The 9863-nt window shown below is 43.4% G+C and overlaps 1 protein-coding gene across 6 annotated transcripts in view; it reads right to left on the bottom strand.

The window, feature by feature from the left end:
- Positions 1–9863, bottom strand: part of NUP93 (nucleoporin 93) — a 113496-nt gene that overhangs the window by 15321 nt on the left and 88312 nt on the right. For all 6 annotated transcript variants that reach the window (XM_032283934.1, XM_032283932.1, XM_032283933.1 and 3 more), the window contains 2 exons: positions 8465–8604; positions 771–903 (listed from right to left, as the gene is read on the bottom strand). In XM_032283934.1, the coding sequence (XP_032139825.1) occupies positions 771–903; positions 8465–8604 (273 nt within the window). The remainder of the gene's footprint in view (positions 1–770; positions 904–8464; positions 8605–9863) is intronic.

The raw sequence follows: 9863 nt of genomic DNA, 5'->3' as shown, positions 1-9863 counted from the left end.
CCCAGGCTGGAGTGCAATGGCGCAATCTCGGCTCACCGCAACCTCCGCCTCCTGGGTTCAGGCAATTCTCCTGCCTCAACCTCCTGAGTAGCTGGGATTACAGGCACGCGCCACCATGCCCAGCTAATTTTTTGTATTTTTAGTAGAGACGGGGTTTCACCATGTTGACCAGTCTCGATCTCTTGACCTCGTGATCCACCCGCCTCGGCCTCCCAAAGCGCTAGGATTACAGGCGTGAGCCACCGTGCCCGGTGAATTCCTATTCTTTAAGAGCAAGTGGGAATCTCACCACTTTATGAAGCTAATCTCTGTATCCTGCCACCCTTTGCACAAGGCTCCAGTTCAGGGCTCGTTATACTGTGTAATAATCTCCCCAACTGGACCATGAGCTGAGAAGAGAGATGACATCCTAAAAACCACATTCAACTCCACTCTTCCAGCTGTTTTAGCCAAAAATCTCCGAAGTCATCCCTGACTGCCTCTCACACTCAAATCCATGTTCTTCAGCAAGTCCTACTGGCTCAACTTTCAAAACATCCAGAACCCAGTCACATTTCCCCATGCACTCTCCTCCACCTGGGCTGAGTAACTACCACCACCACTGGGACTTCTGTATTATCAGCCTCCTAAAAGGTGTTCACTTTCTGTCCTCACCTCTCTCTGGTCTCATCTCCATACCATAGTCTCCACACATATCCTCATCTTAACTGAAAATGCCCATCTAACTGCTCTGAGGGTGTAATTGATTACACAGAGAAAGTTGTCAGTACCTGTAGCCCAGGCAAGGGAGCTGGAAGTTTAATGTTCAGGAAACTTCGAACCAACTGATAAGTCCCAGGCACCCCACCCAGTTGGGCCTGATGCAAATTTCCAAAGACAGTCACAAGGGTGTAATTCTTATAACTGAAAAAAAAAAAAGAAAAAAACAAGGAAGACTGAAAACATTTATTACACACCTCTATGCCCATATCCATGACATTAGACTACAGCTGGAAGGGCAGGGCCTAGACTTCAAACCCAATGCAGAAGAGGAAATAATACATGCTTAATGAAGCAAACTATGTTATTTACTCAGTGCGCAGTGGATCACAGATTTCTCATTACTGCAGAAACTCAAAAGAATCCCTGGAGGAACACAACTGTGGACTTCAAATACATTAAGGGTAGATATACAGAATAATAATTGCTCCAGCTCACAGCCTAATGCTCTAGTGGGTTCTTTTAAAATGTTTTACTTTGAAAAATTTCAAACCTATAAAAAGTTAAAAGAGTAGTTCCATGAATGCACATAACCTTTTACCTAGATTCACCAATTTTTTTTTTTTTTTTTGAGACAGAGTTTCACTCTTCTTACCCAGGCTGGAGTGCAATGGTGAGATCTCGGCTCACCGCAACCTCCGCCTCCCGGGTTCAGGCAATTCTCCTGCCTCAGCCTCCCGAGTAGCTGGGATTACAGGCACGCGCCACCATGCCCAGCTAATTTTTTGTAGTTTTTTAATAGAGATGGGGTTTCACCATGTTGAGCAGGATGGTCTCAATCCCTTGACCTCATGATCCACCCACCTCGGCCTCCCAAAGTGCTGGGATTATAGGCATGAGCCACCGCGCCCGGCCTAGATTCACCAATTTTTAACATTTCTTTGTGTTTTCTCTCTCCATACACACATAACATACATACTTGTGCTCTTCTTCTCCCCCCAAACCACTTGAAAATGTTATAAAAATCAGGGGTTACTTTATCTGTAAATACTTACCATGTGGCTCTGAAGAAGTAGGACCTTCTCCTGCCTAACCTCAATATCATTATGATACCAAGAAATTTAACATTAATTTATTATCAAAAACATAATCCACATTTATTTCTTAATAGTGTCCTTTACAGTTTCCATTTTAAATACAGAATTTCAACAAGAAAATATAATTGTCATGCTACTTTCCCTTAATCTAGGATAATTCCACTAATTCTACCACTATTTTTGTCTTTTGTGACAAGGATCTTTTTTTTTTTTTTTTTTTTTTTTTTTAGAGACAGGGTCTTGCTGTGTCACACGGGCTGGAATGCAGTGTCTATTAACAAGTGCCCTCATTTTTTTGAGATGGATTCTTGCTCGTGTCACCCAGGCTGAAGTGCAGTGGTGTGATCTCGACTCACTGCAACCTCTGCCTCTTGGGTTCAAGCATTTCTCCTGCCTCAGCCAACCAAGTAGTTGGAATTACAGGCGCAGGCCACCACACTCGGCTAATTTTTGTATTTTAAGTAGAGGCCGGGTTTCACCATTTTGGCCAGGCTGGTCTCAAACTCCTGACCTCAAGTAATCCACTGCCTTGGCCTCCCAAAGTGCTGGGATTACAGGCATGAGCCACCATGCCTGGCCCACAAGTGCCTTTAAAGTACTCTACAGCCTCAAACTCCTGGGCTCAAGCAATCTTCCCGCCTCAATCTCCTGAGTAGCTGGGAGTAGAGATGCATACCACCATGCCCAGCTGGACACTGACCTTGTATTTATAGAGTCCAGGCCAGCTGTCCTGTACAATGCCTTGTAAGCTGAATATATCTCTTCTCATGATTCCATTCAGGTTCAAGTTTTTTGCCAATAGTCCTACATAGCTAATGCTGGCACTTCCCACTGAATCGCAAAATGAAGTAGATAGTAGGTTTGGGTCATTATTGGTAACACTGGATTTGATTCACTTGGTTGAAAGGTGTCCACCAGATTTCTCCATTACAATGTATTACTGTATTCTCTTTGTACTTAATATGTATAGTCTGTGAGGCAATACATGCAAGTCATGTAAATATTCTATTCACCAACAATCTTTTACTTGACGGTTTTAGTTTCTGTTGATGGTCCTTGCTGAACCAGTTATTACACTGGTGGTTGCAAAATGATGGTTTTCTACCATTCCCTCTTCATTTTTTTGCTAGTATGCTTCTTTAAATCCTCTGTAGTAGTTTTAAGTGTTTTCATACCAAGATTAAATAGTCCATTTTACAGATACCCAAATAAGTGGTTAATACAATAACTTTCTAAATATAATATGTTCTTATCCAAAACAAGACTACCTCAAAAAGTCAGGTGCTCAACACCAGGTTAACAACAGAGACAGTGAAACAAACAACCTAAATCTTAATAACAGGAAACAGATTCAATGAAAATTTTTTTTTTGAGACAGAGTCTTCCTCTGTCGCCAGGCTGGAGTGCAGTGGCACGATCTCCGCTCACCGCAACCTCTACCTCCCAGGTTCAAGAGATTCTCCTGCCTCAGGCTCCCGAGTAGCTGGGACTACAGGTGCCTGCCACCACGCCCAGCTAATTTTTGTATTTTTAGTAGAGATGGGGTTTCGCCATGTTGGCCAGGATGGTCTCGATCTCTTGACCTTGTGATCGGCCCACCTTGGCCTCCTAAAGTGCTGAGATTACAGGCGTGAGCAACAGCACCTGGCCAACTCAATGAAATATTATGTAGTTATGAAACAAAATACTCACACTTTAAGAACGGGGGAAAAAAGAAATATAATAAGGTAATAGGAGCCTCTAGATAGTATGGGGGTCCTCCCCTCTTTTTTCGAGTCTTATTTTAATAAACATGTATCATTTTTATAATGAAAAATAAACAGCTGGGCGCGGTGGTGCATGCCTGTAGTCCCAGCTACTCTGAAGGCTGAGGTGGGAGGATCATTTGAGCCCAGGAGTTCTGGGCTGTAGTGCGCTATGCGGATTGGGTGTCTGCACTAAGTTCAACATCAATATGGTGACCTCCTGGGAGCGGGGGACCATCAGGTTGCCTAAGGAGTGGTGAACCAGCCCAGGTCAGAACCGGAGCAGGTCAAAACTCCCGTGCTGATCAGTAGTGGGATCACGCCTATGAACAGTCACTGCACTCCAGCATGGGCAACATAGGGAGACCCCGTCTCTATTAAAAATAAATAAATAAAATAAAATTTTTTAAAAAAGAAGAAAAATAAACAAAAATTAATAAATGTTAATGAGTTCCCCATCAATAGAAGATTCTAAGGTAGTCCTCCTCCTTAGGAGACGGAGTCTCACTTTATGGCCCAGGCTGGAGTGCAGTGGCATGATCTCAGCTCACTGCAACCTCTGCCTCCCAGGTTCAAGAGATTCTCCTGCCTCAGCCTCCCAAGTAGCTGGGACTACAGGTGCATACCACCACACCCAGCTGATTTTTGTATTTTCAGTAGAAACATGGTTTCACCACGTTGGCCAGGCTGGTCTCGAACTTCTGATCTCAGGTGATCCACCCACCTGGCCTCCTAAAGTGCTGGGATTACAGGCGTGAGCCATTGCGCCAGGCCTGGAAGAATTTATAAGCAGAGGTTGGATAACAGATTGAAGAGTCCTGTAACAGCCAGGACAAACAAGTGCCTACTGTGGCCTCTTCCAACTTGCATTAGGACAGTCCATGTGCTGACAAGGGCCTAAGCTGAAGAAGTCTAAACTCCTTGAAGGCTAAGAAATATATATTCTGCCTCAAATCTTGGAATGTGGCAGGGAAGAGACAGACTAATTCTATTTTTCACAACATTTCAGCCTTATAATTGAAAAAATTTGGGGGACGGGTCTACTTTGCCATGTGATGTATTACGTCACTTGAACTATTATATGCATACTGTCAGTGAATCAGCAGCAGCGAAAAAAATTTTAAAACTGAGTATAGGTCAGGAGCCAAGACGATGGCGGTGGTTGCACTCTCCTTGAGGCACTGGTTCCGGGCCACAACCGTTGGCGGAGCCTGCCTGCAGGCCCCCCGAGGAGCCCAGACAGCTGCAGCCGCAGCTCCCTGTATCGAGAAATTTGCCATCTATCGATGGGACCCAGACAAGGCTGGAGACAAACCTCATATGCAGACTTATGAAGCTGACCTTAATAAGGTCTCACTCTATCATCCAGTCTGGAATGCAATATCACGATCACGGCTCACTATGCCCTCCCAGGCTAAGCAATCCTCCCTCCCTGAGCCCTCCCAGGCTCAAGCAATCCTCCCACTTCAGCCTCCTGTGTAACTGGGACTACAAGCATGTACCGTCCATCATGCCTCGCCAAAATTCTTTTTTTTTCTAATAGAGACAGGGTCTCACTAGCCCAGGCTGGTCTCCTGGGCTCAAGCAGTCCTCCTCCATCAACCTCCCAAAGTGCTAGGATTACAGGTGTAAGCCACCATGCCCAGCCAAGAGTAATCATCTTTTTAGATGCAAAGAGATGTGGCTAAAAAGCCAATATCTAAATTAAAATTGATTTCTAAAAATACTTACTTAGTCTAAAAATATTACTTAGACTAAGAAAGGAAGAAGAAACCAGCAGCAAAATGATGGAACAAATAGTAAAATGATAGACCTAAATCCAGACATGTCAATAACTATATTAAATGTAAAAACCATTAAATACTCCCAGTTAAAAAGCCAATGGTGTCAGAATAGATTTTTTAAAGAAGCAAAACCCAAGCCGGGCGCGGTGGCTCAAGCCTGTAATCCCAGCACTTTGGGAGGCCGAGGCGGGTGGATCACGAGGTCAAGAGATCGAGACCATCCTGGTCAACATGGTGAAACCCCGTCTCTACTAAAAATACAGAACATTAGCTGGGCATGGTGGTGCGTGCCTGTAATCCCAGCTACTCAGGAGGCTGAGGCAGGAGAATTGCCTGAACCCAGGAGGCGGAGGTTGCGGTGAGCCGAGATCGCGCCAATGTACTCCAGCCTGGGTAACATGAGTGAAACTCCGTCGCAAAAAAAAAAAAAAAAGAAGCAAAACCCAACTATATGCTGTTTGTATAAAGTGCAAGAAAAATAAATAATACATTTGAAAATCAGTGTAATTCACCATATTAACAGAATAAAGGAGAAAAACCATTTGATTGCTTTAAAAAAAAAAACTGAGTATAATTATTCTAAAATATCTCCTTTATCAAAAGTGACAATGAATGCTTACAAAAGATGGCATCAGAGAATGATGCCACTAGAGTGAAAAATAAACTTTATGATTATGAACAAGAAATTCCCAAATAGCTCCAAGAAGCACTGTTAAACAAATTAATGGAACAAAATAATTTAAAAAACTAAATGAAAAGATGAAAAGACATGGAATGGCTTACCAGGGATATAAAACCAAGGAAAGCAACCTAGTACCACTGGTGAAGTCAAGCACCGATGTTAAGGATTAGGGTTGATCAAGAAAAAAGCAGTCATGAGCAATCATACACTTACACTCACTTAAAAAAAAATCCTAAGCCAGGCACAGTGGCTCATGTCTCTACTACAAATATAAAAATTAGGTGGGCATGGTGGTGGGCTACCATGCTACTAGGGGAAGCTGAGGCGGGAGAATAGTTTGAATGCAGGAGGCAGAGGTTGCAGTGAGCTAAGATTGCACCATTGCACTCCAGCCTGCAACAAGAGCAAAACTCCATCTCAAAAAAAAAAAAAAAAAAAAAGCTGGGTGTGGTAGCACACACCTGAGGAAGGTGTTGCTGAGTTGGAAGGATTGCTTGAGCCTGGGAGGCAGAAGTTGCAGTGGACTCAGATTATGCCACTGCACTCCAGCATGGGTGACACAGCCAGATCCTGTCTCACAAAAAAAAAATAAAATAAAATAAAATAAAATTTCTGGAAGTTTTTATATAGTATAAGAAATTCTAGGGCCGGGTGCGGTGGCTCAAGCCTGTAATCCCAGCACTTTGGGAGGCCGAGGTGGGTGGATCACGAGGTCAAGAGATCGAGACCATCCTGGTCAACATGGTGAAACCCCGTCTCTACTAAAAATACAAAAAATTAGCTGGGCATGGTGGCGCGTGCCTGTAATCCCAGCTATTGAGGAGGCTGAGGCAGGAGAATTGCCTGAACCCAGGAGGTGGAGGTTGCGGTGAGCCGAGATCGCGCCATTGCACTCCAGCCTGGGTAACATGAGTGAAAACTCCGTCTCAAAAGAAAAAAAAAAAAAAAGAAATTCTGACTCATTTTGTTGACTGGTAACAAATAAATGCTACTATGTATGTAGGTTCTTTATGGCTGAAGATAGATAAACCCAAAATTTAATCACAAAAATTCAGCCAAAGCTTGAATTATTTTATACCCTTTATGCCTATGCCTATAATGGAGAATAAAAAACCATTTCAAGCTCCGGATTTTTCTTAACCAGGGAATGGAGGCTAGTGAATGTAATCTGTCTGATGATGTTCACTTCAGTAGCTCTTGTCTAATTAACATACTATTTAGTATAAAAGCCTAGTCTCTGCTGTACCAAGTTTGAATTACCTCAGTAACATACAAGGAAATCTTCTGACTTCCTAATGAAGTATTATTTTATTTACAAAAGGTGATCTCACTACAAGGCTGCTGGCAGGTTCAGAGGCTCAGTGGCAAAAGCCTGCAATTTAGCAAGTGTATTCAACGGGGCTTTCTCTTCTCAGGCCAGCAGGGAGGAGCCCAGTACCCTGTCTCTAAAATAAAGAGGTTCTATTGCACACTCATGACAACGCTGCTGGCCAATTTAGAGTTGGAAGGAGTGTCCACATGGTGGGATAATGGCATAAGTCCTACTAATGAAGGGAACAATACTTTAGGCACAAAGGCACTGCCACAAATCCCTCAGGGACCAACTTTCATTAGTGAAGAGGTGGCAAAGAAACCCAGGCATAAATCACAGGCATTACCAGCTGGGAATGACCCTGAGTTGTGGGGATTAACCAAGTAGAGTCAGTATGAAAATAAGGGAAAAGGAGTCTTCCTAGGGTTTGAAGGTGGTAATATGGCTGGGAGTAAAATTAAAATGCGGAGAGAAAAGAAAAGAGCCTAAGCAGTAATGGCTGAACCACATTAGAAAAAAGATTATGACCTAAGGCACTGTGGTCTCACTTATTAAGAGACAGTATGGAGAAAGAAAAAGAATTTGAACAGTGCTCACCTACCATGATTTTTTAATGTGTGACTTTTATACCACTGCAGCAATAGTCCTGGTAGAAAAGTGAAACAGGATTTCTAAAACAGGATTACAACTCTGGGCCTTCTTCAATTTAACATAATAAATCTTAAATTATACCAGCTACAGCACACTTAGCCTGAGGATGACTTAAGATTTGAGAAACAGGGCTGGGCGTGGTGGCTCAAGCCTGTAATCCCAGCACTTTGGGAGGCCGAGGCGGGTGGATCACGAGGTCAAGAGATCAAGACCATCCTGGTCAACATGGTGAAACCCCGTCTCTACTAAAAATACAAATAATTAGCTGGGCATGGTGGCGCGTGCCTGTAATCCCAGCTACTCAGGAGGCTGTGGCAGGAGAATTGCCTGAACCCAGGAGGCGGAGGTTGCGGTGAGCCGAGATCGCGCCATTGCACTCCAGCCTGGGTAACATGAGTGAAACTCTGTCTCAAAAAAAAAAAAAAAAAAGATTTGAGAAACAGTTGACTGCAAGGGATTTGAAAGCCAGCCCCACTGTGCTATTGCTGCCTTACCTCTGCTCAAGGTATGCCAAGGCCTGCCTGACAAACTCCATGCGCACTTCCACACTGCTGCGATTCTTCAGGGGGTCAGTTGTTGGTGTCAACAACACATCTGTCATTTGTTTCACCATGGTCCACATGTCAGAAATGTTCTGCACATAAACAAAACTGCATGTGACAACGCTGCAGGGCCGGAGAAATTATCTGGTTCTTTGTGGTACTCTGACCTCCAAGGTGGGCAAAATTTGGTGGGAGATGAGGTTAATGTCATCTGTCTGCAACAGCTAGGCTTAAGCTCAGTGCAGAAGATGCGCCTCTGCTGGCCAGACTTCAGAGTTCCATCCACCAATGAGCACCCCCACCCCTGCCCTCAGTTGTTTTTCAGATCAATTACTATTCTAGATCTGACATAACCACACACATAATTAAAACCACACAGAAGTCGCAAGAACACTGAATCTCAGCGGGTTATCCATTAAGAGACGGTGAATCCATTTATAGTCATCCAAAGTTCTAGGAGCTTAAACTCAAAGAGCTGCATTTCAGTCCTTACAAGGTTATCTGAGTTTCTTAAGGCTTAAAATAAGAGTTTAACCTAATAATACAGGTTTTGTCCTCCCAAAGACACTCCAGGGGCCACCGATCTTACCTTACTTGATGTCACAGCCTCCCAATTTCCTTCCCACTCACTCCCTTCAAAAGACGCCTCCCAGGAAAGAAGCGGGTGTTCTTTCCTCTGTGTTACCACCACACAGCTGGGACTCCCTCTCCCCAGAATCCTCCTGCCTGTAAATTGCTCCTTAAAAACAACATGTTCCCTGAACCCTTGGCAATACTTTAAATGTATGAGTCCTTGGAGGATAGCACCAATTGGAGAAAAAGCAGGTTTATACTTGTTCCAAAGCAAAATAGAAAAGCCTGTTTTCATGGTCTCTCTCAAAAATTAAAACTTTAGAATGTCCAGACAAATGTGACTCTTCATAGGTGGTGGAATGATTGGTGAAATCTTACTTTCTTCTCTTTTTACATTGTTTTATATTTTATTATTTTAAAAAGTTAAGTTTCAGATCAACCTGGCCAACATGGTGAAACCCTGTCTTTACTAAAAATACAAAAAATAGCCGGGTGTGGTGGCAGGCGCCTGTAGTCCCATCTACTCAGGAGGCTGAGGCAGGAGAATCGCTTGAACCCAGGAGGCGGAGTTTGCAGTGAGCCGAGATCTTGCCATTGCACTCCAGCCTGGACAACAAGAGCAAAACTCTGTCAAAAAAAAAAAAAAAAAGAAGGAAAGAAGGAAAGAAGGAAAGAAAGAAAGAAAGAAAAGAAAGAAAGGAAAGAAAGGAAAGAAAGGAAAGAAAGGAAAAGAAAGAAAGAAAGAAAGAAAGAAAGAAAGAAAGAAAGAAAGAAAGAA

This window comes from Sapajus apella, unplaced genomic scaffold, assembly GCF_009761245.1.
Source record: "Sapajus apella isolate SASKATOON/1434 unplaced genomic scaffold, GSC_monkey_1.0 scaffold15, whole genome shotgun sequence".
NCBI classification, from domain to species: domain Eukaryota; kingdom Metazoa; phylum Chordata; class Mammalia; order Primates; family Cebidae; genus Sapajus; species Sapajus apella.
This window is presented reverse-complemented; position numbering and strand designations above follow the sequence as displayed.